Source organism: Vanrija pseudolonga, chromosome 5, assembly GCF_020906515.1.
Source record: "Vanrija pseudolonga chromosome 5, complete sequence".
NCBI lineage: Eukaryota > Fungi > Basidiomycota > Tremellomycetes > Trichosporonales > Trichosporonaceae > Vanrija > Vanrija pseudolonga.
The window spans coordinates 2,028,952-2,053,916 of NC_085853.1; the positions used below are offsets into that span (position 1 = coordinate 2,028,952).

The window sequence follows — 24,965 nt, forward strand, 5'->3', positions numbered from 1 at the left end:
TCGGCCCGCGACAGTCAATCCTAGCTTTTGTTATTTGCCCACACCTCGAGAGGCTCGTCGTTGTCCTTGTAGTAGTAGTAGTAGTAGTAGTAGTAGTAGGTGTCGCCGGCGTTGGACAATCTCTTGTCGCCACTAGCCATCCACCATTGTTCCCACCTCGTTAGCCCACCCACACTCCCCCATAGACTACTCCTAGACTGCGCCGCGCGTATCACTCGCCCCCACAACCGGACGCCGTAGACGACAATCCACACGACCACACGAACAAACGGATCGACCTCGTGCCCCTTTGCCGCTCTTCCCCTTGTTCTGGCTGCCGCTGCGTCACTCTGCCCGCCGCGCCCCCCACTGAGTAGTCGCCTGCCTGCCGTTGCTGCTCGCCGCTGCTGCGACCCGGCTTGGAAGGTCAATTCGACTTGAACCGGCCTTCCCTTGCCCTCTTGCCCTCCCTCGCCTTCCCCCCGGGACCCCGGTTGTGTGATTTACCTCCGCCCCGAGTGCGCCAGGTCTTCTTTTGCGCGGCGTCGAGCAAGGTCGCTCTGTCTGTAGCAAGTATCAAGGCACCTCCCACCCCCCCCACTCCGCATTGTCGCAACCAACCCCCCTTTGGGTCTCCTTCCTTGTCGCAAGCCGCCGTCGCCGCCGCCCGCGCCGCCGCCCCCGTCCACCGGCTCAAGGCTTTGCCCCTTCCTCCGTCTCCAACCACTCACTCGACCATCTCCGCCGCTCGCTCGGTCACCCCCACACACACACCCACACACACTCTTCCACATCTCGATCTCCCATCACCCATCACATCTACCCTACGCCACACCATCCATCGCACCTTCCCTCCATCCCCTCCTCCTAACCCCTCCCTCCCCCAAAGGATCGTCGCCACGCAAAAGTCACCTCGTCCTCCATCGACACTTCTCCTCGTCTGGCTCACACGCTCGCTTTTGCCCCCCCCCAACGACCCACGGCGCCACGGCATTGCTGTCATCCGCTGCGCCCTTTTACAATCCCTGTGACACAAAACGGCCAGGGCGTCGTGCGACACAACAATTCACTAACGGCCAACCCACACCCCCACCGACGACCATCCGCGCGTGGGGAGAATCTAGTCGTCGCAAAGCACACAATCCCACTCACTCTCCTCGTCTAGCAACATCCAGCGCCGGCCCATCCGCGCGCTCGATCACAAGCCCACCAAGTCATGGCCGAGGCCGCAACCCCGGGCTCTCCGGGTGTCGGCGCCGGCTTTTCTTCCACCGCCGCTCCCGAAGTGGCCAAGAACGGTGCACCACCCCCCGTGACCAATAAGACTTCAACGCCGCCGCCCCAAGCCGCCGGCGTCGGCGACAACGCGCATTTCCGCCCGTCGCCAGTTCGCTCGTTCACCGTCGGATACCCCTACCTGTCGACGTCCAAGGGCCGAGCAACTTCCCAGCCTCCCTCTGAACGGTTACCCAACTCGTCCCCAGCCTCTGGCCGCGGATCGCCCGGCGTCAACGGCGGCGAGTTTGGTGTGATTGGCGGTTCGCGCGCGGGCGGTCGCTTCAGCCAAGGAGCACAATCTGGCAGTGTGCCCAGTGTGCCTGTTCCGCCCACACGAGCAAACAGCTTTTCTGTCGCCGAGAGCAAGATTGACCAAAGAGTGAGCCATTGTTCTGTCCCTCCCCCCCGCCGCCCACCTCTACTCTTTTCGCTGACTCTTCGCCGTGGGTGCAACAGCCCTCAACCCTCGTCCGAGCGCTCTCATCGCACGTTGAAGAACGCCCAATGTCACGGTCTTCATCGCCCTCGCCGTTCCCAACCTTCTCGCCCTCGTCCTCGCCCTCGACGTCTCCCTCGGCCTCGGTCCCCCAGCTCCCAAACCAGGATAGCAACTCTGGCTACTCGCCACCCATCGCTCCGGCCAACGTCTCGCGCTCCCGCTCGCAGTCGCTCGCCACCGGCGTGCGACCTGACCGCAACTTCATCATGCCCATGAGCACGTTTGACAACTACGGCAGCAACACGAGCGGCAATGCCAGCGCTGGGGCCGCGGGTGGATTCCACATCTTCGATGAGCCGACTAGCTGGCGCAAGGACGGTAGCAACATGTCGCCCTTCTCCACAAACATGCGCCCTTTCCTCGACCGCGAGGAATCAGAGCCCATTGTCAAGCCCTCCGCCCAGGCAGCAGCCAATTTTCGCACGCCGCAGGAGACAACCTTTGGGTCGCGTGCGTGGGCCTCTCCCAAGACGGCATCCGCGCTTTCCAACTCTGTCGCCGACGCCCTCGGCCCACAGCAGCCCTCGTACTCGTCGGTTGTCGGTGGCTTTGAGGAGGCCAACGGCGGTCGCTCAGGCACGTCTAGTCGTCGCCACTCAATGTCGGTCGTCGGTAGCTCCGGGCGGCGCGGATTTGGCTCTGCCTTCAACGAGCCTGGTTCGGGCATGACATCAGCTGCGCCCCGCCGTGGCGTCGGTTCTCTTGGCTTTACCGACGACGAGCTTTTACCAGAGCGCTTCGGCAACGCCCTCAGCCTTCAGGTCGATGAGACGCGCAAGACGGATCTCGAGGCGTCGAGCCTCCCGATTTTCGGCAAGCCGCTCACTGACGGGCCGCGTTCTGGCATCGCAAGATCCAACCCTCCCGGTGAGCCGTTCTTTGGCTCCTCCCCCGCAGACAAGGAGTCCCCGGTCTCGGGCCGCGCTCGCTTTGGCAGCTACGCCGAGCCCCGCTCCAAGCCGACCACTGCTGTTACCGGCTATGTTCCTAGCAGCTCAAGCCCCGACCGCCTCCGCGACGAGCCTCGTCAGACGCGCCCTGGTGCGATTGGTGGGCCCATTCGCTCTGGAAGTGGTCCCCAACCCGCTGCTGGTCCCATCGGCGGCCCTATCGGCTTCGACAGGTTCGGTGCAGCTCCACAGCTCGGCGGCGCCGCGCAGCTCGCCCCCGCGCCCTTCCGCCAAGGCCCGCCCTTCGGTGCCCCAGGCGTCCCGACCTTTGGCCGTCCCAACGTTAGCGGCTTCGGCTACTTTGGTGGCATCGGGCAGCCTCCCCCTCCTGGGCGCCCACCCTTCCAGAACGGAGCGTTTGGCGGCCTGGGTCCTGGATTTGCTGCACCCTTCCCTACGACTACGACCCCGTCGTCAGCTGGATTCAACTCGTCGAGCTACTTCTCGCAGCAGCCGCAAGCTCCCCCGCCCCCGCCACCCGCCCCGACTTCCCCGTCGTCGTTCTCGTCACTGTCGCTGGCCGACTTGGGCAAGGGAACTCCCCTCGCGTCACTCCCTCCTACGACCCCGCTCTACATCGTGACGTTCAAAGCCGGTCGTCGCGACGTTTTCTACTGTCCCGACCCCACCCTACTCATTTCGAACGGCGATCGTGTCATTGTCGAGGCGGACCGTGGATCTGACCTCGGAACGGTCGTGTACGACCAGCTCACGCCCATCGAAGTCCGTGAGTGGCAGGAGCGCCAAGCGACTGCGGCCCTTTTGTCTGGTGCGTCGCAGCACCAACCTCCTGGTATGGCCATGGCGGGGGTGCCAGCTGCGTTGCCGCCGACACCAGGTGCATCTGGTCACACACGCAACGGCAGCCTGAGCGTGCGGCCACCGGCACCGGGCAGCCTGGACTTTACTGGCGCCGACCTTAACACGCTTCTCTCTGGTGTGGGCCCCAGCGGCTCCCAGATGGACATGAGCGGTGGAGGCATTGGAGCCCGTGGACCCCTTGCCAAGGAGGTCATGCCCAAGCGTATCTTCACCAAGTCTAGCGGCGGGCCCGAGGAGCAAGCGTGAGTTGCACTCTAAACCGCACACCGAGGCACACCCCACTAACGCCACAGCCGCATGATGGAGAAGCTCAAGGAAGAATACGACGCCATGATGATCTGCCGCGAGAAGGTGGTCCAGCGTGGTCTGCCCATGCAGATTGTCGACGCCGAGTACCAGTGGGACCGGCGCAAGCTCACGTTCTACTTCAAGGCCGACAAGCGTGTCGACTTCCGCGAGCTTACCAAGGAGAACTTCCGTATTTTCAAGGTGAGAAGCATTGTTACTGGCCGCAACTCACACCCCAGTCACGTATCTGGATGTCCATGGTGCCCAAGGACGACCCCCGGAGCGGCTGAGGAAACGACATATCTCCATAAAACAATAAATCAAGAACAACCCCCAACCCCGAGCACAGAGCGTAGAAATCAAGACTTTTTTTTTATTTTGTTTCTTTTGTTGCGTCTTCAAGTCTATCGGCTCAAAGTCTGCCACGACCTCGAGTTGATATCGACATCCCCCTTTTGCGCCCTTTGCGCTCTAATCGTGGCCACTGTGGCGTGGCCTCGCGTAGACAGGATCGCCTAGGCAGTGAAACAAAGATTGTACGATAGCAGGCGTGCTAGTAGTAGTAGTTGGTGCTTTATGGTATACGTAGCTGCGGCAGACGGCGCGATGCAGGTATTCCATTGTACAGGTATTCCATTGAATGGTATAGAAGGGCGGGTATAGTTACAAGGGATGTGGCTATGCGCCTCCCAGCGATTGCCTCGTCGGTGTGGGGGGCACGCCAGCAGACAGTGGAGGCTGCTGGCTCGCAGCACCCGACGAGTGCTTGACGGTGCGGATCTGGAATGTGCCTTCGCGTCAGCAACACTTCCCGAGCCGCTCAACCTACACTGGGGCAGCTGTGCGCTCTCAGCCGTAACAGTCGCGACCATGCCCAGCCGTGCCAGCGCGCCCTGGACAAGCGCCTGCGGAAAGACGAGGTGCACGCGCGCTGCCTCGAGGTCGGCCGCAGCGCCACGGAAGCTGCTCAGCCCCGCGAGCGGCGGGAACGCGTGGCTCTGGAGCACGAACACGCCGCGGTGGTTGGTGCGCAGGTTGTCAATCTGCTTGCCGTACACGTGCAGGAAGAGGTCCTTGCAGATGAACTTGATGATGTCGAGGTGGGACGCGATGGGTGCGCGGGCTGCGGTGAGTCTGGAGGTGTTAGTTGGGCCTCGACGGAGAAGGGGCTGGTCGGGGCAGATTGTTCACTGGTGGAACACGCCGCCCAGTTCTCCGTCCCACGACCGCCTCGCCGCTGCGCGGTTCGGTGCGCGCGCCGACTCACTTCTCAGCCACAAACCCGCCGACCATGAACCCGATCCTCTCCATGCGTGTAACGACCGCCTCCTCGACGATACCGGGGACCGCGTCCGCGGCGGCCGACTTTCCCTTGCCCTTGGCGGCGGCCGCGGCTTCCGTAGCGAATGCTCCCTCGGCCGAGCCCTCCGCCTCGCGCTCGGCCTCGAGCCGGCGGTGCACGGCGTAGCTTGCCGAGTCGGTCAGCGCCTTGAGCGCCGCGGGGACGAGGTACGCTGGCAGCGCGGCGTCGACGAGCGCCGGGACGGGCGCGGCGAGCGCGTGCACCGCTGCTGGGGCTATGGGCGCGATTGGGGCGTGTGGGGTCGTGCTGGACGATGGCGGCCGTGACATTGTTGTTGTGTGGGCGAGGTTAAAACGACTACATTGCTTGTGGTCGTCGTCGCGTCGATGGTCGATGACGGGCTCTCGTCGAGGACACTAGCCACGCGACTTATGACGTGTGATTTTACCCCGTGGGCTCCCCGACGGAAGCAAATTGCCAGTGTGAGCGACGACGACCTGTGAGTCCAAGTGACCGATGACACAACCGCCACCATCCTCCATCCACCACCGCCGCCGCCGCGCGCGATCACTTCTGGCATCTCCTACGACAGACCACCGACACGAACACACCAGTCGGCAAGTCGGCAGCCATCACTCACACTTTATCTCTTTCATCACAGCATTCCCCATCGCACGCGAGCCACGACACGAGACGCACCCTCGACGCCTAAACCCACACTTAAGCACACACCGCATACGCCGCGCCAACCTAACCCTTGCCTTCCCTTCTTGATCGGCGACATCACGCGCCGCCGCCCACCGGCACTCACCACCCACCACACCACCACCTTCCACCACCACCCACCTTCCCAACCTCAAGTCAGGCGGGCGCCCGCCGCGCACCTGCCATGACGTCGCCGCACGCCCTCCAGAGCCGGCTTCACGACCTGCTGCTATACGGGCACCGGGACGCCGAGAACCCCGAGCTCTCGCCCCAGCAGCGCGCGACAGTCACACGCCAGCTCTACCACTGCATCCTCAACCGCCCAGAATGGGTCGCGTGCTTCCTCGGTGACGGGGACAGCATACCCAACGGCTCGGGCAACGACTCGCCCACACACAACCACGACCCCGCGGCTCCCGCCACCCCGTCCGGTTCCCGCCCCGCCGCACCTCTCACGCTCCCAGCCTGGGACAGTCTCAGCGACTGGCTCGTACCTGGAACAGAACAGTTTGGACCAGAACGTACATGGTCGCTGCTCGACGTGCAGCAAACTGCCGAGGAGCGCCGCCGTCGTGCAGGCAAGCCATCGCGCCAGCCAAAGCCTGGTGCAGTGTGCGGCAAGGTCCTGCAGCGGTATGACAGGACATATATCTGCAAGTGAGTAATACCCCATGGTCTACTGCTCACGACCCAGGACATGTGCAAACGACTCCTCGTGTATTCTTTGTGTTGACTGCTTCAACGCCGGCAACCACGAGGGCCACGAAGTGCTCTTTGGCCTGTCGTACACCTTTGCGACGGTGTGCGACTGTGGTGATTCATCCGCATGGAAGAATAATGGCCACCTTGGGTGTGCTCATCACCCACCGGTTCCCGAGGGCCATGAACCACCACAACCCCAGGGCCAAGTCCCGCAGGCGCTGTGTCAAGCGCTCTACGATACCATCGTCACCGTTCTTGAATTCATCATAGAGGTTATCCAGCATTCACCACTACCAAGCGAGTTTGGCAAACTCCCATCGACCCGAGAAGAAATGAAGGCCGACACTGGACCATCTGGCGAGCCAGCAGATAGGCGAGGACGCGGCCCATGGGCTGTCACCGCCTGGGCAGACGACAAGCATGTCCTGCGTGAGGTGACGCGACAGTTCCGGGACGCCCTCGGCGTCACCTGGGACACGGCTGACCGGTACGCGAAGGAGATGGACGAGGTTGTGAGTGATTTGTGTCTGGTTACTTGCTGACGCCATCAGGGACGCAAGGTCCTCATCGTGACTCACCTCGACACTGTCGCGTTCCACACTGCGTCAATGCTGCAGCAGATCGACATCGGCGTAACACTGCGCAACGCCGCCGACGTGTACAAGGAGGAGCTGGTCGGCCTGCTGTTGCAATGGCTGAGCGAGATGTGCAAGGTCACCATCTGCGGCGAAGAGGACCTCGTTCGACGATACGTCGCCATGGCCCTCTTCCAGCCAAGGTCATCCAAGCCAGACGCCGACCCGCCAACATCCAAGGACCTGACGGACCTTCACTCCTGGATGGCGACTGACGAAGTGCCAAAGCGGTTCGACTGGCTCATGCGTCTTGACGTCCGACTATGGAGGAAAGCAAAGTGGCAGCTGCGAGAGATCTACTCTGGCATCTTTGTGCTTGACTGGAAAATCAAGCGCGAATTTGCGACCCGCTACAGCATCAACTATGGCCACACGTTTGAGCACTACCTCTACCAGGACCGCGACGACTCGAGCCTGGCCTTCAGCATGTCATACATGCTACTGGGTAGAAGTGCCGCCTGTGGTGAGGCGATCGCCGAGAGCAACCTCTTCCGGTCCGTCCTCGAAACGGCATTTGGCTACTATGCCCTGCGAACAGGAGACCCGCCTTCACAGGTCAACCGCTTCGACGTCGAGACTCCTGCCTTTAGGGGCAAGAAGGGCCTGACTCTTCTGAGCCATCTTCGAGCCCTCCTCAAATACAAGGAAGTCAAGGCACAGCTCGTCGCAGACCACGACCTTTTCCAGCGCACCCTCTCTTTCCTCAACCACTTTGTCGGCCTCCAGAGCCAGAGGAGAGAACTGGACCGCCACGTCGAGTATGAGATCGACTGGGTCAAGTCCATTTCCGTCCTCCCCGATCTGTCCAAACTCGCGCGCGAGTTTGGCGAGTCGTTCCAAAACGCCAGCCCGCAGGAGCTCGTCGAGGCCATGATGCACGTTGCCAAGCGCATCGTCTACGACATGAACCTCGAATCTTCAACCCTAGACCCTAATCTCTACTCCCCCTTGGAACTCCACCACGTCGACAATGTCTTGGCGCCAGGCTCCTCCTACACCCTCTACGCACAGGACATCACCCGCATCACCGGCTTCTCCTTCCACCACTACATGCACGTCCTCTTTGCCGAGATGCTCAAGTCGCTCTCAGCGCGGTTCCCCAACCAGTCGCTCAGCGACATTGTCTCGCACCAGATCCTTCGCACAACCAACCCTACCGCACCCCTCTTGCTCATCGAGTGGCCCTTGCAAAGTAAGTTGTCAGCTACTACCCCACTAACGCCCAGAACACGTCGTTCTCGCCCAAATCCGCTTAGGCATGTGGGCCAAGAACGGTGCTGCCATGCGACACCAGTACCACCACTACCGTGACCTTGCCCTTCGCGAGTTTACCATCGACCAAGAGTTCTTCCTCCTCCAGTTTGGTCTCTGCACACTGGACCAGCAAATGTTTATCACCGCGTTGATTGACCGTTTCGGGCTGGCCAACTTCTTCCGCCAGGGAGTCATGTCGCCCGAGGTGTGGGACAACGACTTGGACCCACGAGACAGTGTCGCCCTCTACGAGGAGCTGCTGCTGCTCATCATCTACCTCGTGTCCGACACGGCTGTTGTCAACGGCTGGAAGCCCGAGGTTGTCTCCCGGCGCCACATCATCCACATCCTGGCCCTTGGTCCCCTGTCGTACTCGGACATTGTACGCAAGCTCCCAGAGCGATCCCATGAGCGTGGCAGCCTCGTGCCAATCCTTGAGAGTATTGCCGACTTCCGCCCGCCGACGGATACTGCCACGGGCACATACGCCCTCAAGCCGGCCTTGTACACCGAGGTCGACCCGTACTGGCGGCAGTACAGCAGGAACGAGCAGCGCGATGCCGCCGAGATGCTCATCACTCGGGCCAAGAAGGACAACCCTAGCGCGACACCGGTGATCAAGCCTCTACCCATTGTTGTCCCTCCCAGGCCCATGCCCTTCTCCAACCTCGCCGACTTCCTCGCCTCGCCCATCATCTCTGCACTTGTCCACTGGACGCTGGCTCACTGTCAGCTCATGACTCAGCCCGCCGACTGGCCTGGTCTCCACACGCCAAGCGGCGCGCCATCCGGCCACACCATGCCGTCGATGGACGCCTTGCTCAATCTTGCGCTCCACCTGGCCATGATGGCGCTTGACGCGGATGCCGACGGCTTTGCCCAGCGCTCGGTCGACATTATCGACAGCAGCGGGTCTATGAGCATGTTCCAGAACTTGTGGTTCATGCAGACTAACGCGCCGTTTGAGCCGTTCCGCCCAAGGGTCGACTACATCCTCGACAAGATCGTTGCGCACCTGCCCGAGCACTACACGGCTGAGTATCGCGCTCAGCGTGATGCCCGCCTCGCTGCAATTGAAGAGGACAAGAAGCCGGCGAGTGATGCAAAGTCACAAGCCCTCGCTCGTCAAGCTGCGCTCAAGGCCAAGTTTGCTCAGCAACAGGCGTCATTCGCCACATCGCTCCTTGATGACGAAGAGCTCGACGAGGATGACAAGGAAGAGCCAGTGTCCTATGGCTCGTGTATCGTGTGCCAGGAATCTGTCCACCCGGGCCGCACAGGTGGCATGCTTGCCTTCCTCCAGCCCAGTCGCATCGTCCGCGACGCCGTTACCGACCGCGACTGGTTCGAAGAAGTCCTCCTCGCCCCCTCGGATCTCGACCGCGACACGAGGTATCTCCGCTACGGCATGGGCACCACTGGCGAGCCAGTCAACACCGACGCCTATCCTTCCAACAACCTCCGTTTCGGTGTCTACGTCTCGGCGTGCAACCACCTCATGCACGACTCGTGCATCTACTCTTACAATGAGTTGACACGGACACGACAGGTGGCCCAGGTCCAACGCCACCAGCCAGAGAACTCGATGCGCCACGAGTACATGTGCCCGCTGTGCAAGTCGATTGGCAACGTTCTCATCCCCTTGGACCCCACCGCGGCTGTACTACGGCCCATGCCCAAGTCCAAGGTGGCGCCAGGGCTGCCGCCGACGTTGAGCGAGCGCATCCGGTCAGTATCAGAAGAGGGTCTCCTCCGGGTCAGCGACAGTGCCAAGATCTGGGACTACCACGTCGAGACGGGCGAGCTCGTGCCATGGTTCACCGACTGCGACTTTATCCGCCACGCGCTTGACCCGCAGTACCGCAAGAGCCACAAGAGTGTCCACCGCATGGTCGACCGCATCCGCTCGCTCACGAGGCCGCTCTCGGAGCAGAGCCAGAGAATCCGCGGCAAGAAGACGCACATGTATCTTGCCGACGACATGGTCGGGTACACAGTCTCGGTGTGTGAGATCACCCACCGTGGTATCGCCACGCCAGGAGTCACGGTCGCCGAGCAGGTCCCCGAGACAGGCCTGAAGCTCATCAAGCACTTGATCGGCACCCTACAGCTCGAGCTCGACCTGTTCTTCGGCACCAAGATGGACCGCACCCCCCTGCGCGTGGGCCTGTTTGCGCGCTTCCTTCCCGACTGGTACCGCTCGGCTACCCTCCCGTCGCCTCTCCTCTTCAGATTACCCCTCGGCATGGTTGTCGAGGCTGCGGCGATCGCACCAGACCTTCTCCACGCTGTCATCGTCATGTCGTACTACGCCGAACTGACGAGGACAATGCTGGGTTTGTCCGTCTACATCAGGAGATCCCTGGCTCCCCGCGGTGTGCCATCTCGCCGCTCGGTGCCGCCCAAGGACGCGAGCCTGACCGACGCGTTGTCCGTGTTTGCCAACTTCCGGCCGTTGATGATCTCGGTCCTGCGCAACGCCGGACCGTTCATCGACATCGAGTCGGTTCTTTCGCTTGTCACGGACGAGATGCTCGCCAAGGTGCTCTACTCGTTCACCTTGCCATTCCTCCGCCGCGCGGCGATCCTCTACTACGCGGTCAACGACTCATACCCTGTCACCAACCCCGACTACATTGTGTCGACCGGGTCAGAGTACAACCGACTCTTGTCGGTCCTCGGCATCCCCCGCCCGCGCGAGACGCTCGCCAACCCGCAGTCGACGGAGACGCCCATTGTCGCGCGCTGGCTCACGCAGTGGGCAATGCAGGGCCGTATCCTGCCACCGCTCGAGTACCCGGGCACCTACGAGCTTGCTCGCCTGCCCGAGGCGTACGAAGTCGCTGCAATCAAGTTTGCCGGCCGGCGTTGCGACCACTGTGGTGTGCGCCCGAGCTTCCCAGCCATCTGCCTCTTCTGCGGCAAGCTTGTTTGTCTCGCGGGCGACTGCTGCTCGGAGGGCGAGCAGGGCGAGTGCAACCTGCACATGCGCGAGTGTGGCGGCGTTGTGGGCATGTTTGCGGACATTAAGCGCTGGGTCATTGTCTACCTGTTCGCTGGAAGCGGTAGCTTTGGCCCCATGCCTTACCTGGACCAGTTTGGAGAGCTGGAGACGTCGCTGCGCCGAGGGCACCGACAGTTCATGCACCTCGGGCGGATGGAGGAGCTGAGGCGGAATGTGTGGCTCCAGCATGGCGTTCCGACGCTGTGTGCGCGGAGGTTGGAGCTGACGAGTGACGGTGGAGGATGGTCTTGCCTGTGAGGGAGGCGCAACACTACATCAGTATAGTTTCATTGTTATGTCATGTTTGCATTGGATAGCAGCGAGCAGCACGAGCGAAGCGAGTGCTGTGGCGGAGATGAGTTACAACTAAGGCGGTATGGTGTTCAAGGTACATGGTGTGGTATAGTGGAGTGCTTCGCCTACCACCCGGCACCGCCAGGCCCAAAGCCCCAGTAAGTCGGGCGGCGCGCAGACTCGCCCTCGCAGCGGGTACACTCGCACGCATTGCGGGCGTTCGCCTGCACCTGAGCGCGCTCATGGGCCTGGACGGCGCGGACGGACCAAGGGGGCGTGTAGCCAGTGTACGCGGGCGTGTTGTCTGCCTCGATGGTCGTAGCCGCGGCCGCAGCAGCGGCGTCGGCGCGCGCGCCGAGCTCCTCGCGCAGCTCGGTGATCTCGTCCCGGATGTTCTCGAGGACAGCGAGGATGCCCGCGTTGCTGCCGCTGGAGCGGGGAGAACGCTTGCGCCCGCGCGCGTTGGCCGTCGTGCTGGCTGTGCTGGTGGTGGAGGTGGCGGAGGAGGAGGAGGTGGCGGCGGAGATAAGCGAGATGTCGTCGTTCTCGTCGGGGTCGGTGTCGTCGTCGCCCTCCTCTTCCTCCTCCTCCGCCTCCTCCTCGTCCTCCTCGTCCTCCTCGTCGTCGCCACCCTGCGCGGCTGGCACCATCAAACCTGTCGTCAACGCCGTCTCAACCCAAACCCACTGGCATCATAAGCACGGAGCACGTCGGCGAGGAACGGCGCCACGTTGCCCGCGTTGCCGCCGTAGTTGGCAATGGCGCTGGTGAAATCCATCAAGCAGCCGAGGGTCCGCGCGCTGATTGGCGCCGGGATGCCGCCCAGCTCGGCGTCGTACAGCTCGGCGAGGAGCGGCTTGTTCGTGAAGTGGATGTGGGCGGCGTAGTGCGGCGGGATGGCGAGATGGGGCATTGTGACGGGGGTGGGGGGTGCTGGTTGGGAGACAACCACGGCCATGAGTCGCTCTTATTTATGCCTTCTGAACAGAGGGAGTCTGGCGTGTATGACCTCGCTGTACCGACGCGTGCGGACTGGTGTGTGTCGGATGCGGATGGTCGGGCAGGTGGTAACTGTCGTGGCTCTCGCCGCAAGCGCCAGTGCCGCCGCATCAGTCGAGTGAAGCCGGACGTTGTCGCCGTATTTGGCATCGTTGGATGCGGTGACGACCTCGTCGCTTCATGGGCGCATGCGCCATATCTCCCTCATGGCAGCAGACTGCTCAGCACTCAGCAGTGGCCAAACCCGGCGACGACAGGTTGGTGCCACAGTCCGCATTTGGTCAGGCCACCTCCGGCTTCACCACCACACTCAACTCAGCCCGTCCGAATCCGTGGCACACCCGCCCTCCAGTCCTCCGTAGCCTCCCTCCATCGCTGCAAGCGGAGCGCGACTCTCATCCCCATCACACCTCCTTGCGACTCGATGCATCGGGATACAACTTTTGTCCTCTTCCAACCACCACCACCCCCCCACTACAAGTGGTACAGCTCGAACCACTTCTCCGTGTCGAGCGCGGGGTCGAGCCAGCCCTCGATGCCGAGCGCCTCGCCGCGGCTCTTGGACTTGGGGTCAAAGTACGGCTTGGTGCTGCCGACCGAGATGACGTTTGTGCCGTGGCGCTCGTTGGCCTGGCTCCAGTCAAAGTCGCGCACGGCGGCATGGTTGGTCACGCGGTTGTCCCAGATTGCACTGGCGCCCGGCGTCCACTTGAAGCGCACGGCAATCTCCTGCGACTGGTTGTACACGGACACGAGGTACTTGATGATCACCTCGGACTCGGTCTTGTCGAACCCCTCGATGCCGACCAGCCCGCGGTCGGCGACGAACAGCGTCTTCCACTTGGTCACGGGGTGGGTGCGGACGAGCGGCGCGCGCTCAAACTTGGGGATGCGGGGGCCGTCGGGGTTCTTTGAGTTCTTGGCCGTCGTGTTGGAGCGGTAGATGCCGCTGGGGTGTGTTAGGGGTGTTCCAGTCATCTGCCACTTCTGGCGTGCGCGACACGGCACTCACGTCAAGCCGTCGACAAACTTCTTGAAGCCGGGCGAGAGCTTGTCGTACGCCGCGTACCCACTCGCCCAAGTCGTGTCGCCCGAGTCGGACGGTACGGAGTCGTGGTGCAGGTGGGTGTAGCTCGACTCGCCCTGCTCGGTGGCAGTGGGCCCGTCGACGTGCCATCCCTGGCCGTTGTACCCGTTGTACTCGGGCCACGGGAGGCGGTAGCTGCGCTGGTACGAGCGCGCCTTCTCCCAGATGAGCGTGATGCCCGGCCCGAGCGAGGGGACCGTCGCGAGCGTGCCAAAGTCGTACACCTCGCCGTCGCCGAGGTACTTGCCCAGCTCGAGCTGCTTCTGGGGCGAGAGGTCCTGGTCGCGGAAGAAGACGACGCCACGCTCGGCAATGAGCAGGGCGAGCTCGTCACGCTGCTTGTCGTCCAGGTCCTTGAGCTGGACGCCGACGAGCTCGGTCTGGGGGTGTTAGTGTCACTGCCCCCCTGGCTTTCTCCTCCACACCCGCCCTACTCACACCAATGTGCTTGGTGAGCGTGATCACCTCCTTGGCAGCCGCGAACAGCGCCTTCTTCTCGGGGTCGGCGCGGGTGCCGGGGTCGACAAACTCGCGGCCGTCACGGAGCACGCGCTCCGTGTCGCGCACATTGTCGTAGACCGAGTCGGCCTGCTTGTACGCCGGGTAGCCGTTGTACAGGTCGATGCCGCCCGCCTTGAGGTAGCGCCTGATCGCGTTGTCGGGGGGCACGGCGTACGAAGCCCACGACTTCTTGCCGACGTTGCCGGCGGCAATCTTGGCCTTGACCTCGGCCAGGTCGTCGTTGGCGTCGACGGGCGCGGGGGGGATGGCGTCGTTGGTGGGGACTGCGATGGGGGCCATTGTTGCGGTGCTGGTGAGGAGGGCTGAGAGCACTGCTACCACCAGCTCTTATGTAGCCGCTGCATCTCTGCGAAGCCTATGGCGACAAGAACGCGCCATCTGCTCCAGCTCGATGCCCATTCCGCGGCGTCTGACTGGAGAGTAGTAAGCACAGTAAGCTGGCGCCTACAGACAGACGCGGTCAGTGCCGGCGACTAACAACCCAACCTCAGCCTCAATCCTCGTGATCACGTAGACACATGTCGCAATGTTGCTCGCTGTAGCGTAGCTGGTACAGCACCAGCAACGACACCCCGGGATAAGAACGAGCCCCACGTCCATACCCCGCGCTGGAATTGCAAACACGCACCCGCCAACATTGCACCCCGTTCCATCTTTATCTCTGGCCATTGCGTCACCCGTCCCGGAATCGGCTCGGCTACAGCCGAAGTGGACAGTTATCATGATGCCGAGGGAGGGAGTGGACAGCTGGCGTGGTCCCGCCGCACACATGCATGTGTAAGCAAGCACAAGCACAGTCGCGCAGCGCGGCGTACTCTAGCCCGATGGCGGCTGAAGGCACGGCGCCCGTGCCGCTCGCCCGACGAGCTCGCTCGCCATCGACACTTACTTCGCCGCCACCACGACCACTGCCACGCCTCCCGATGCCGGCCGGAACGACCCACACGCACGCCATGTCACCTTTCCACGCCAGAGATAGCTCACTCGCCCGTGCATGTCGCAGCGAGAATCCGAATTCTTGTTTCCGGTCAGCACGCCTGACTCGCCCCAACGCACACAGGCCATAAGAAGGTGTTATCGCGTCAACGCGTCGCCCGCGCGCCCCCTTCGCCCTTCTCCAGCCCAGCCCGCCGGCCACTGCTCCGCCACGACCAGCACCAACCAGCATGACGCAATCCACCACCCACCCCGACGCCGACCCGTACGCTGCCCCCCGCGTATCCTACGACACGTCCGCGCTCCCGCCGCTACCGGACGCGCGCGCCCCGCACCCCCAGTACAACCCCGGCCCTTGGGCCAACCCTCCTCGCCCGGACGGCAAACGGAGCCCGTACTACGGCGGCCTGTTTCGCGGGTGGGACGAGCACGCGCGCGCAAAGGACAACTGGGACATCCACGTGTATGCAAAGGTAAGTAAGCGCGGGCGTGGTGGACGGGCCGGGCTGACGCCCGCGACTACTAGCCCGGGAACAAGACGGAGCGCGAGTTCTCAGCCCGCCTGCACGACGCCATCCGCCGCGAGTTCCCCGAGGTGCACCTGTACACTTTTTACGACCGCCCCGTCGGGCCGCACCCCATCCCGCAGTTTGAGCTCGACGTGTTCGGCTCGGACCAGCTCGGCGCGCTGTTGAGCTTCCTCGTGGCCAACCACGGGCCGTTGAGGTGCGTTACTTGGCAGTAGCTGTGGCTGACCCCAGCGTGCTCGTCCACCCCAACACTGGCGACGCGCGCGGAGACCACGACCAGCGCGCGATCTGGCTTGGGCCAAAGCTCATCCTCGACCTCGAGTCGCTTGGCGAGCAGCCTGCCGTGCAGCTCGCACGCGAGGCGCAGGAGGCGGCAGCGGCCAAGTCAGCAAACTAGAGTAGGCGCAGCCTGCATGTACGAATATACAACAACAGAAATTGTTCCTGGCGGTCCGCTTCGCCAGCGCTTGACCCCACTCACTCCCACTGCTCCTCCAGGCCCACGCCCAGCAACGACAGTATCCTGTCACTGATCACCGTCGCGTCAAACGCGTGCGGTTCGTGGTCCAGCATGAAGCTAAAGTCGAAGGGATCTGGGCCGGCCGCACCCTGGACGTTGATGTTGACGTGGTGCGACGGCTGTGGCGGTGCCTCGAGCCCACACAGCGAGCGGATCTGTGCGGCATAATAGCCTGCAAAACTAACCGTGTGCAGCCTCGCCGCGGCAATCTGGTCGAGGAGCGTCGCAATGTCAGTCACACGTGCAGACACTTCGGCGGCACGGTCCGAGTCCAGCGGCCGCGCGAGCTTGTGGACCAGTGCCGCGCCATACGCGATCTGGACGATGAGAAAGTTGGACGCGTAGGCTAGTCCTCCTGACTCGTCAAACGGCACGTCGTCGCGCCAGCGGAGGACAGTGACGAGCAGCTGAACCGCCAGCTCGGAAATCTCGCGGAGCAGCGCCTGCGTTGACGCATGTGACCCCGGGACGCGGAGCGAAAGCAGCAGCAGCATGATGTGGTTGTACACTGCTGCAACGTCGACGAGCCGGCCTGGCGGGTCAGTTTAACAACCTCACTCTACCCACTAGTTCCCATCCAGCTAGTCTTCCACTCGCCGAGATCCCTGCGCCAGTCGCGGACAAACAGCTCGCGCTCGAGATCCGGCGTATCGTCCTTGTCCATACCGTGCCAGCGGTGGAGAGCGCGCCCGAAGATGTGGTTGAGCTTGACGCTGGCAGAGAAGGTCATGTTTCTGCTATCATGGGGGCGAAGGAACCCGAGGTCAGGCGGGTGGATGAGGCGGTGGCCAGAGGTGGTGTCGGCGCGGCCTGACTGTGTCGCAAGTCTGGCGTCAGCGGTGGCCCCGCCACATCAACCTACCCGATCTCGGAGAGGCACACCAGCAAGTATGTCCGCTTCCTACACGCCATAAGCCTCGCGACCTCGTCGTCGGTCAGCGGCCGGGAATGGCGGTACGTGAGCGCGAGGTTGGGGTCTGGTGGGAGGTCGAGGCGGATCTCGCAGGCGAGGCGCATCGCTTGGCCCTGATACGCCCAGCTGCGGTCTGCGAGCCAGTCGTGGCTGGGCCACGCAGCCCAGTGGACGAGCGCGAGGAACCCCTGCACGACCTCGAGACTCTTGGACCCGTTCTCAAAGGCCAGACTTGCGAGCCGATGGGCATGCGCCTGCAGCCCTGGCGCGATGAGGAGCGAGAGCGGGTCGAAACTCGCCGCGACGGCCGCGATCGCCGTTGTCAAAAACGGGCTGTTCATGCGCAGGAAGATGGGCGAATGGACCCCGTCGTCGAGGTGCATAAACGTCGGCGCAAGCTTGGCAAAGTACAGCTCGACGAGGCGGTTGAGGTCTTCTTCCTCCAAGATGCCTTGCAGCACGGGATCCTGTCCGAGGTCCTCTTCCGGCTTGACCGAATAAATGTCTGCAGCGTTAGGTGTAATTCTTGTATGCGACACCTACTATTCCAGTACAGCCCCGACTGGCCGCCATGCATGAGCAGCCCGGACGGCTGCGTCGCAGCCGTCGCGAGCACGCCGAGGGGGTTGTGCAGGGCCGAGTGGGACGCCGAGTCCTCTGCGCGCTGGGCGCGGCTCGTACCGCTGGGCTGTTGTCGCGAGCGCGGGTCGGGTGCGAGGAGGGCGGCGAGCTCGTCCTCCATGCAGTTGAGAAGGGACTGGATCCTGCGCGTCAGCCAGGCTCCCTCCTCTCCCCACTCACGTCCTGTCGGCCTTCCTCCCCCGGACCTTCGCCTCGGGGTAGGTACACACCCTCCCGGCCACCTGGCAGCGGGTGCACGCCGCGCCGTCGACATTGAAGCACTTGGTCTTGGCGCGCCGGCATCCCTCGCAAGCCTTGACTTCTTCGGCATTGCTCCCCTGTGGGCGGCGCAAAGCCGAGCGCTTCTCGCGGCGCGTCTCGATCGCCTCGTCGTCAATCTTGCGGATGCGCGCGACGAGGTCGAGCAGCCGCGTGGCGGTCGGCGTTGCTGGCGTCAAGTGGAACTGTGGGGGCCGGTCGCGCGTCGGCGGGCGGGACTGCATCGTGTTGTGGAGATGGAGAGAGGGAAGTCGAGCTAGAGACTGTTTAAAACGGGGGTTTGTCCCGCCTAACAGCCGATCAGCCGGATTGACCTGTTTCGGAGCCGCATCGGCCGTCGCCACCGAAAGTCACCAACTCGATCTCTTTCGAGCTCGACTTGGCAACAAACACATCTATATTAACTACTTGCCCCAGCGAGCCTCTCTTGCCTAAAAGGCCGCGCATAAGATGCAAGGCTTCAACCGGTACGTCCACTGCGTCTGCTGCTCCGCCGGCGCCTGTCCCCCGCTCACGCCGCCCCAGCTACATCCCGCCAGACTTCGACCCGAAGAAGACGTCCACGCTCAACGCGTACCAGGGCAAGAAGCATGCGCTGGGCAAGCGCGCCAAGGACATTGACAAGGGGGTGTTGGTCGTGCGGTGAGTCGAGCGTCGCGCGGGTGAAGCGAGCGAGGGAACCAACTTCAGCTTCCTCGCCGACGCGCTACCTTCCTTCCAATACCAACCTGACGCGCGCAGCTTCGAGCTCCCGTTCAACATCTGGTGCGGGACGTGCAACGTGAGCAGCTGAAGAGCCGTTTCTGCTTCCAGCTGACCCACCTCAGAACCACATTGGCGCTGGAGTCCGCTACAACGCGCAGAAGCGCAAAGTGGGCAACTACTACTCGACGCCCATCTACGCGTTCCGGTGCAAGTGTCACCTCTGCTCGGGGTGGTTTGAGATCCGGACCGACCCGCAGAACGCGGCGTACGTCGTGTCTGAGGGCGCGCGGAAGCAGGAGAGTGACTGGGATCCGGTCGAGAATGGCGGACACGCAGTGTACGGTGGGTTACGTGCTCCGCTACGCCCGACCCGCGCTGATACCTCCAGACACCGAAGCCCCCTCCGCAGCGCCCAACCCGGACGGAACGCCACTAGCCGACCCCTTCGAGAGCCTAGAGAAGGACACGGACCAGCGGTCAGCGGAGCGCGCGAAGAAGTCGCGCCTCACGGAGCTGTATGACGACTCGGCGCGGCGCAGTGCGGACCCGTACGCCGTGTCCCGCGCGCTGCGGGACCGGTTTAGGGTGGAGAAGCGCGATGCGCTCGCGAAGCAGGCCGCAGACGAGGGCGTGAAAGAGAAGTACGGGCTGGGGGAGGACGTGGTCCTTGGCGACGAGTGGGAGGTGCTTGATGAGTGGACGGCCGCGCGGGCCGAAGCTCCCCCCTCGGTCGACGACGGCCTCAGCCTCGGTGAGCGGATACGCAAGAACACGCGCACCAAGTACGACGTGTTTGATGCTGAGCCTGTCGGGCGGGTACGCTTGCCTCGCGCGGGCATGAAGCGCAAGGCGGAAGACGCGGCCGAGGCAACACCCCCAGCGCGGCCACCGCCGCCACCGGCCGCTGGCCTCGGCGGGCTCGCAGGCTACGGCAGCGGCTCCGACTCTGACTAGACTGTAGAACTGTAGCACCACCACCACTGTAACTATCACGTATACATTATTGGCAGATTACAATGCTGTCTAACTAGCTCTATTATACATCATCAGAGGTTGGGCTTGGGGTCGGGCGTGGGCGCGGCGCAGGGCGTGTCGTCCGCGCCGAGCGCGAGACGGTCCATCAGGCCCGCGATGTCGGGGGTACGGTCGGCCGCCTCAGCCGGGGGCGCAGCATCTGCCCCTGCGACAGGGGCCGGCGCGCCGAGCGCGACCTTGACGCCGAGGACGGGCGCGGCGGGCGCGTCCCAGATGACTTCGCCCGGCTTGCCCATCCAGGGCCACCGCCTGTAGCCCTTGGCGGGCGGGAGGCGCGCATTGGCGTCGAGCACGACGTGGCGGGCAGCGAGCTCGGCGAGGATGCGCGCGATATTCGTCGCGTCGTCGATACCGCTGTGCTGCCTGCCGCTGAACGTGCCGAGCCCGAGCGCCTTCAGCTGGCCCGGGATCGGGAGGTGGTACGTTGGCCCGGCCGCGTTGGTCGGCGGACGGCGCATCGCCGTCGTGAGGCGCGGCAGGCTGCGCTTGGGCGAGGAGCTGCTGCTCGTGTCCTTCTCGCGGCGCGCAGATTCCATCAGCACCACCTCCACGCCCGCCTTGAGGTTCAGGTACGGCCCGAGGAGGTAGCCTGGGTAGGCCGGCGTCGTCGGGGTGATGTGGAGCTGCTTGGGGATAAAGTCTCTGCGGGGCTCGGGTCAGCAGAAGCCCAGCCAATGCTCGCTGCTTCGGCACGTCGCCACCCACCTCAGATCCCACGGCCCGTCCGTGACCCACAGCGCGTCCTTGAGCCCGTGTCCCTCGCCGTCGCCGTCGCCGAGGCGCAGGTCCCACTTGTCAAGCCACGCCTCGAGCAGGCGCAGCACCTCTGGGAACGTCGGCGCGGCGTCAATCACCTCCTGCGTAATGCCGGTGAGGGACGAGCAAAAGTCGGAGAGCACCGGGCGCCAGGTGGGGCGGACGTACGTGTGGAACGTGTCGACCGTCACGAGGCGGGCGCGCCCGCCGTCCGCGTCCTCCTCCCACCGGAGGAGCACGACGGGAAACTCCTGTGCGTGTCAGCACACCCACATTGCCCTGCACCCACGATGATCTCGTTCGGGTAGTCAAAGTTCTTGCCCTGCTCGCAGGTCGCCTCGACGTCGAAGCACAGGAACGAGCCCCACGGCTGCTTTGGCGGCGGGGTCTTGCGGCTCGCTGCGGCCGCCTCGGCCTCGGCGGCCTCAGAGTCCTCCTTTGCGCGGCTGAACGCCGTGAACAGGCGCCTGGGTGGGGTCAGCGCACGCCGACATCGCGCGACTCACTTCCACAGCGTCTCGCGCTTGCCGCGCGTGTCGAGCCCCAGCTGCTCGAGACTGGCGCGCATCTCGGACGCGGTGGCCTTCTTGCGCGGACGCTCAATGGGAGGAGGCGAAGAAGACTGAGAGGTGCTGTCGGCTGTGCTGGGCGGTGGATCTGGAGCAGTCGCTTCGGCCGTCGTGGTTGTGTTCGTTGTGAAGGGCGCTGGAGGATCGGAGGGCAGACAGGGCGCCTCGCCCGTTGTCGTTGCTGTCATCGGGCGTCGCGTCGAGTGGCGTCGCGTCGTGTGGGGCAGCTTGTCAAGATGCAAGAAGAGAGCCAAGAAGCGCTGGGTATATATGCGTCACCCGGGTGGTGTGTGTCGCCGCGAGCCTTTGACAATGGCCCTTTTGTTCAGTCGAAGAAGTCGAGCGTCATGAAACAGACGTCACCTCCACTCCGTTGTTCAGTGTTTGCACGAGCCACCTACCACCACGCACCACCCACCCCTGCTGCACCCTGCACTGCACACACACGCCAGCCTGACGCCATGTGTTTCGACAAGCCGTCAAACAATCCTCGTACTGCTGCCCCTCTTGCTCCCCTCCGCCTCTTCGCCCCACGCCCCCCGCCATGTAAAGAGTACATTCGCCAGCTGTAGAGCCACATCGGGACGCCCCTTCTATCAAGGGCACATGAATCTCACAAGCCAGTGTGGTGCCGGATCCCAACAGCGACAGAGATGACAATGACCGCAGCAGAGCCGCCACGGCCACTCGTCTTCGCCATTACAGGTCGTGAAAAGTGTCGCCTACGCCTCCTCGTCGCCTGTCCTCTCGCCCTCTCTCTCTCGCTCACACACAATGCCTCCTCCACTTCTGCCATTAACACCGGGTCTAAATGCAAAGGCCACGCGCTGAATTAACAGCACTTGCCGCCCTGCTTGGCACCACCGTCGTCGGCCGTGGGCGTGACAATGATGGTCTGGCCGTCGGTAGGCTTGATAACGTCGCCTCCCGACTCGAGCGACTTGGACGAGACGATGCGGTAGATGTCTGGGGGGTGGTCAGGAGATGACTTGAAGACGCAACTCACCAGTGAGGATGTTCTGGAAAGCGGCCTCGACGTTGGATGCGTCCAATGCCGAAGTCTCGATGAACGACAGCTGTTGTTCGCTGGCAAAGCCCTTGGCCTCGTCGGTCGACACGGCGCGGAGGTGCTTAAGATCGCTCTTGTTTCCGACGAGCATGATGACAATGTTCTGGTCGGCGTGGTCCCGGAGCTCCTTGAGCCAGCGGGTCACATTCTCATACGTCGAGTGCTTGGCAATGTCGTAGACGAGAAGGGCGCCGACCGCGCCGCGGTAGTACGCCGAGGTGATGGCACGGTAGCGCTCCTGTCCAGCTGGGCGTCGTGTCAGTCTCTGTCGTGCAATCAAGGCTGCTGCTGCTGCTGAGCAAAGGCCGCGCCGCGCGCGGGCGCGCGTGGGCCGCGATCTAGCAGCGCAGGCAGCAATGCGCGAGCGAGCAATGCACGGTACATGCGTTTACCGGCCCGGCGGCATGCGGCCACTCCAACTTACCAGTGTCCCAAATCTGCGCCTTCACCGTCTTGCCGTCGACGTTGATGCTCCTGGTGGCAAACTCGACGCCGATCGTCGACTTGGACTCGAGGTTGAACTCGTTGCGGGTGAAACGAGAGAGAACTGTGGGGGGCAATTGTTTAGCACGGCTGACGAACAAGGTGACCAGAGCGCGCGGGCTACTCACGGTTCCTGTTATTGCGGACAATGGCGAGAGGGAAGGGGCATGTGGTCAGTTCAATGGAACACGGAACAGTGCGGCGACGAGGCCTCGCGCAGCAGCGGCCTGCTGTACATCCACGGCGACGACGTGGGCGTTGTGCAATGGGTGATACTCACGACTTGCCGACGCCCGAGTCACCGATAAGCACGACCTGGGGTTGGGTGTGAGCATTGAGTCATTTGTGGTTCGAGGGAAGGTGCGGACTGCGGGGCAGACGGGGGGTTGCGTGGCCAGCGGCGCGCGGTGGGCCAGCCTGGCTTCGCGTGCTGGCCAATGCATGATACGCACCTTGAAAAGGTAGTCGTAGTTGGATCCCTCAGCCATGGTGAATAGTGGTGGTGGTGGTTGTGCGAGAGGGTGTGTTTATGCAAGTGAGATTAGATGTAGAGAGAAGGATGTATGTGTATAGGAGTGGATCGAGTTGTCGTGGTTGCACAGTCGTCGTGCCAGCGAGAGTGAGCACCAGCGGCACACTTGAAATGTCAGGTAAAGGGACTGGGCCGGAATTGGGCACGCGGGCGGGAGAGGCGCGGCGCGCAGCGGTACTGTAGGTGGCACCACAAGGGGTAGTAGGGGGAGTTGGGTGGGGTTTGGGCGAGCGCCGCGATGCTTGTAGCAGTAGAGTAGTAGAGTAGCCGTATCGAGATGTAGCAGCGGTATGCGTTGGATGTTCAAGGTGCACGCGATGATGATGGCCGCCGCAATGTAATGTTGCCGATGGAAATGATGCGACGTGGCCTGCAGCCTGGCAGTTCAATGGGCGGGGTGGTGGTGGTGCTGGCGTGGGTCGTGTGGTGGTGGTGGCCGTGGTGGTGGCACCACTTGTGACCACTCGACTGGCGCGCGTTGGCCTGGCTCCCTCACTGGCCTAGTCCTGGGCGCGCCTGGCGCGTCTTCCTGTGCTGGGCTGGCTGGCGTCGTCGTCCTCGTCCTTGCCTGCTTCCGCCCAGCGCCGCCACCATTCACTCCCACTTACCCTGACACGCTCAGGTGGTGCCATCTTCAAAGACGCGTCATGTTGAATAACACCGGCGTGTGGCGGAATATAACCGGGGAGGAGGGATTAAGGTTGGGTTGACACGTGGTGCACGTGGCAGGCAGTGGGGGTGGAGGTTGGCTGAGTGGTGCCTGGCGCCTGGGTGGCCTGTTGATGGTGTTGTCGGTCTCGTCGACAGCTTGCATGAGCTCGGCGGCGAGGAAGGTGGGGCCGTGGTCATGTCTTACTCACTGCCATTGCAGTAGGTCAGCATGTATCTCACCAGGGCCATGGGCACTCCACTCACTGCCAGCCAACGCTGCCTTGGTCTCAGATCAATGTCGAGATCTGTCGTCGTCGTGCTCGACGGCGGCCGGCCAACACCCACCTCTCACGTCCATGGAGACGAGGGTGAACTTGACTGGAATGCAACGACGATCTCCTCGGCGCCGAGCAGATGGCATGTTGTGTGAGCGCATCGCAGCCTCCTCCCGATGGAGTGGAGGCCTGTGTCGCTCCGGCGTACCTCGAAAAAACGGCAGAGATGCTGGATATCTATCTGCATGTAGCAGTCGATGTCATCAAGCTCGGTTCCAAGGCTTGAAGCTAGAAGAGGGGTGCCGGCAGATGACCGCATGCCGGCAGTGAGCCGTGGGGAGAGGGCCAGCTGGAGTTTGCTTTGCTTTGCTTTGCTTCAAGCCACTGCATAAACAAACAAATACAGCTTGCCACATACAAACAAGTAAACAACTGATGCATGCGAAAGTGCGAAAGGGCGAGAGTAACAGGAGCAAGGCAAGGCACGCTGCTTCTTCCGAGGCGATAACTGGTTCCAGCCATGTCTCGCTCTCGAGGTCAACTCAAAGCCACCCCACCCCAGTCGCTACACCGGGGCCAGCCTCGAGGTCCCAGCCGGGCAGTGGCCTCTCGTCACGGGAGTACCTCGACAATGAATGTGAGAAGGTCGGAGGATTCTGTGGGCAGGCGTTGTACGAGGCGAATACGAGGCGAGCAAGTGGCATGGGCATGGCGTGCTTGGGGCCATGGCGGCCTGCCGTTTGTTTCTCAGTGCCACGGCTGCCGCTGCG

At 63.0% G+C, this 24,965-nt stretch overlaps 10 protein-coding genes across 10 annotated transcripts; 4 read left to right on the forward strand and 6 right to left on the reverse strand.

Moving 5' to 3' along the window:
* Positions 1-87: 87 nt before the first annotated feature.
* SPBPB7E8.02 (putative protein) lies at positions 88-4,443 on the forward strand. Its single transcript, XM_062773991.1, has 4 exons — positions 88-1,636; positions 1,714-3,770; positions 3,822-4,017; positions 4,056-4,443. The coding sequence occupies exons 1-4, from the start codon at positions 1,196-1,198 to the stop codon at positions 4,104-4,106; spliced, it is 2,745 nt and encodes a 914-aa protein (XP_062629975.1). The 5' UTR covers positions 88-1,195; the 3' UTR covers positions 4,107-4,443.
* Trappc6b (Trafficking protein particle complex subunit 6B) lies at positions 4,424-5,448 on the reverse strand (the record flags this gene model as incomplete). Its single annotated transcript, XM_062773992.1, has 3 exons — positions 4,424-4,607; positions 4,646-4,950; positions 5,084-5,448. 3 exons carry the CDS (start codon positions 5,446-5,448, stop codon positions 4,495-4,497), a joined length of 783 nt encoding a protein of 260 aa, XP_062629976.1. The 3' UTR covers positions 4,424-4,494.
* Positions 5,449-5,727: 279 nt separating this feature from the next.
* Positions 5,728-11,728, forward strand: ubr1 (E3 ubiquitin-protein ligase ubr1). The gene is made up of 4 exons (XM_062773993.1): positions 5,728-6,481; positions 6,519-7,038; positions 7,078-8,353; positions 8,388-11,728. Exons 1-4 carry the CDS (start codon positions 6,009-6,011, stop codon positions 11,675-11,677), a joined length of 5,559 nt encoding a protein of 1,852 aa, XP_062629977.1. The 5' UTR covers positions 5,728-6,008; the 3' UTR covers positions 11,678-11,728.
* Positions 11,729-11,838: 110 nt separating this feature from the next.
* On the reverse strand, positions 11,839-12,626 carry LOC62_05G007469 (uncharacterized protein; the record flags this gene model as incomplete). Its single annotated transcript, XM_062773994.1, has 2 exons — positions 11,839-12,368; positions 12,401-12,626. 2 exons carry the CDS (start codon positions 12,624-12,626, stop codon positions 11,839-11,841), a joined length of 756 nt encoding a protein of 251 aa, XP_062629978.1.
* A 560-nt stretch (positions 12,627-13,186) lies between these two features.
* Positions 13,187-14,600, reverse strand: SPBC460.04c_7 (Putative alpha-ketoglutarate-dependent sulfonate dioxygenase; the record flags this gene model as incomplete). The annotated part of the gene is made up of 3 exons (XM_062773995.1): positions 13,187-13,661; positions 13,725-14,179; positions 14,238-14,600. 3 exons carry the CDS (start codon positions 14,598-14,600, stop codon positions 13,187-13,189), a joined length of 1,293 nt encoding a protein of 430 aa, XP_062629979.1.
* Positions 14,601-15,487: 887 nt separating this feature from the next.
* Positions 15,488-16,184, forward strand: Y212_2 (putative 21 protein; the record flags this gene model as incomplete). Its single annotated transcript, XM_062773996.1, has 3 exons — positions 15,488-15,730; positions 15,784-15,983; positions 16,019-16,184. The coding sequence occupies 3 exons, from the start codon at positions 15,488-15,490 to the stop codon at positions 16,182-16,184; spliced, it is 609 nt and encodes a 202-aa protein (XP_062629980.1).
* Positions 16,185-16,194: 10 nt separating this feature from the next.
* priB_13 (Protein priB) lies at positions 16,195-18,344 on the reverse strand (the record flags this gene model as incomplete). The annotated part of the gene is made up of 5 exons (XM_062773997.1): positions 16,195-16,839; positions 16,875-17,134; positions 17,170-17,725; positions 17,764-17,984; positions 18,022-18,344. 5 exons carry the CDS (start codon positions 18,342-18,344, stop codon positions 16,265-16,267), a joined length of 1,935 nt encoding a protein of 644 aa, XP_062629981.1. The 3' UTR covers positions 16,195-16,264.
* Positions 18,345-18,446: 102 nt separating this feature from the next.
* CG15084 (Coiled-coil domain-containing protein) lies at positions 18,447-20,124 on the forward strand. The gene is made up of 5 exons (XM_062773998.1): positions 18,447-18,587; positions 18,646-18,762; positions 18,862-18,901; positions 18,948-19,167; positions 19,214-20,124. Exons 1-5 carry the CDS (start codon positions 18,571-18,573, stop codon positions 19,777-19,779), a joined length of 960 nt encoding a protein of 319 aa, XP_062629982.1. The 5' UTR covers positions 18,447-18,570; the 3' UTR covers positions 19,780-20,124.
* eri1 (3'-5' exonuclease eri1) lies at positions 19,872-21,504 on the reverse strand (the record flags this gene model as incomplete). The annotated part of the gene is made up of 4 exons (XM_062773999.1): positions 21,123-21,504; positions 20,906-21,083; positions 20,566-20,867; positions 19,872-20,502 (listed from the first exon to the last, which is right to left on the reverse strand). Exons 1-4 carry the CDS (start codon positions 21,371-21,373, stop codon positions 19,872-19,874), a joined length of 1,362 nt encoding a protein of 453 aa, XP_062629983.1. The 5' UTR covers positions 21,374-21,504.
* A 223-nt stretch (positions 21,505-21,727) lies between these two features.
* On the reverse strand, positions 21,728-23,613 carry ypt3 (GTP-binding protein ypt3). The gene is made up of 5 exons (XM_062774000.1): positions 23,190-23,613; positions 23,018-23,052; positions 22,679-22,827; positions 22,192-22,500; positions 21,728-22,151 (listed from the first exon to the last, which is right to left on the reverse strand). Exons 1-5 carry the CDS (start codon positions 23,223-23,225, stop codon positions 22,018-22,020), a joined length of 663 nt encoding a protein of 220 aa, XP_062629984.1. The 5' UTR covers positions 23,226-23,613; the 3' UTR covers positions 21,728-22,017.
* Positions 23,614-24,965: the final 1,352 nt, after the last annotated feature.

Coding starts and splice junctions, on each gene's coding strand:
- SPBPB7E8.02 (XM_062773991.1), top strand. CDS start 1,196: ATGGCCGAGGCCGCAACCCCGGGCTCTCCGGGTGTCGGCGCCGGCTTT. Junction 1,637..1,713: donor AGAGCAAGATTGACCAAAGA/GTGAGCCATTGT, acceptor TGGGTGCAACAG/CCCTCAACCCTCGTCCGAGC. Junction 3,771..3,821: donor GGCGGGCCCGAGGAGCAAGC/GTGAGTTGCACT, acceptor CTAACGCCACAG/CCGCATGATGGAGAAGCTCA.
- ubr1 (XM_062773993.1), top strand. CDS start 6,009: ATGACGTCGCCGCACGCCCTCCAGAGCCGGCTTCACGACCTGCTGCTA. Junction 7,039..7,077: donor CGAAGGAGATGGACGAGGTT/GTGAGTGATTTG, acceptor TGACGCCATCAG/GGACGCAAGGTCCTCATCGT. Junction 8,354..8,387: donor CATCGAGTGGCCCTTGCAAA/GTAAGTTGTCAG, acceptor ACTAACGCCCAG/AACACGTCGTTCTCGCCCAA.
- CG15084 (XM_062773998.1), top strand. Junction 18,763..18,861: donor AAGGGGGTGTTGGTCGTGCG/GTGAGTCGAGCG, acceptor TGACGCGCGCAG/CTTCGAGCTCCCGTTCAACA. Junction 18,902..18,947: donor TCTGGTGCGGGACGTGCAAC/GTGAGCAGCTGA, acceptor GACCCACCTCAG/AACCACATTGGCGCTGGAGT.
- ypt3 (XM_062774000.1), bottom strand. CDS start 23,225: ATGGCTGAGGGATCCAACTACGACTACCTTTTCAAG. Junction 22,501..22,678: donor GGCGCAGATTTGGGACACTG/GTAAGTTGGAGT, acceptor CACGACGCCCAG/CTGGACAGGAGCGCTACCGT. Junction 22,152..22,191: donor TTTCCAGAACATCCTCACTG/GTGAGTTGCGTC, acceptor ACCACCCCCCAG/ACATCTACCGCATCGTCTCG.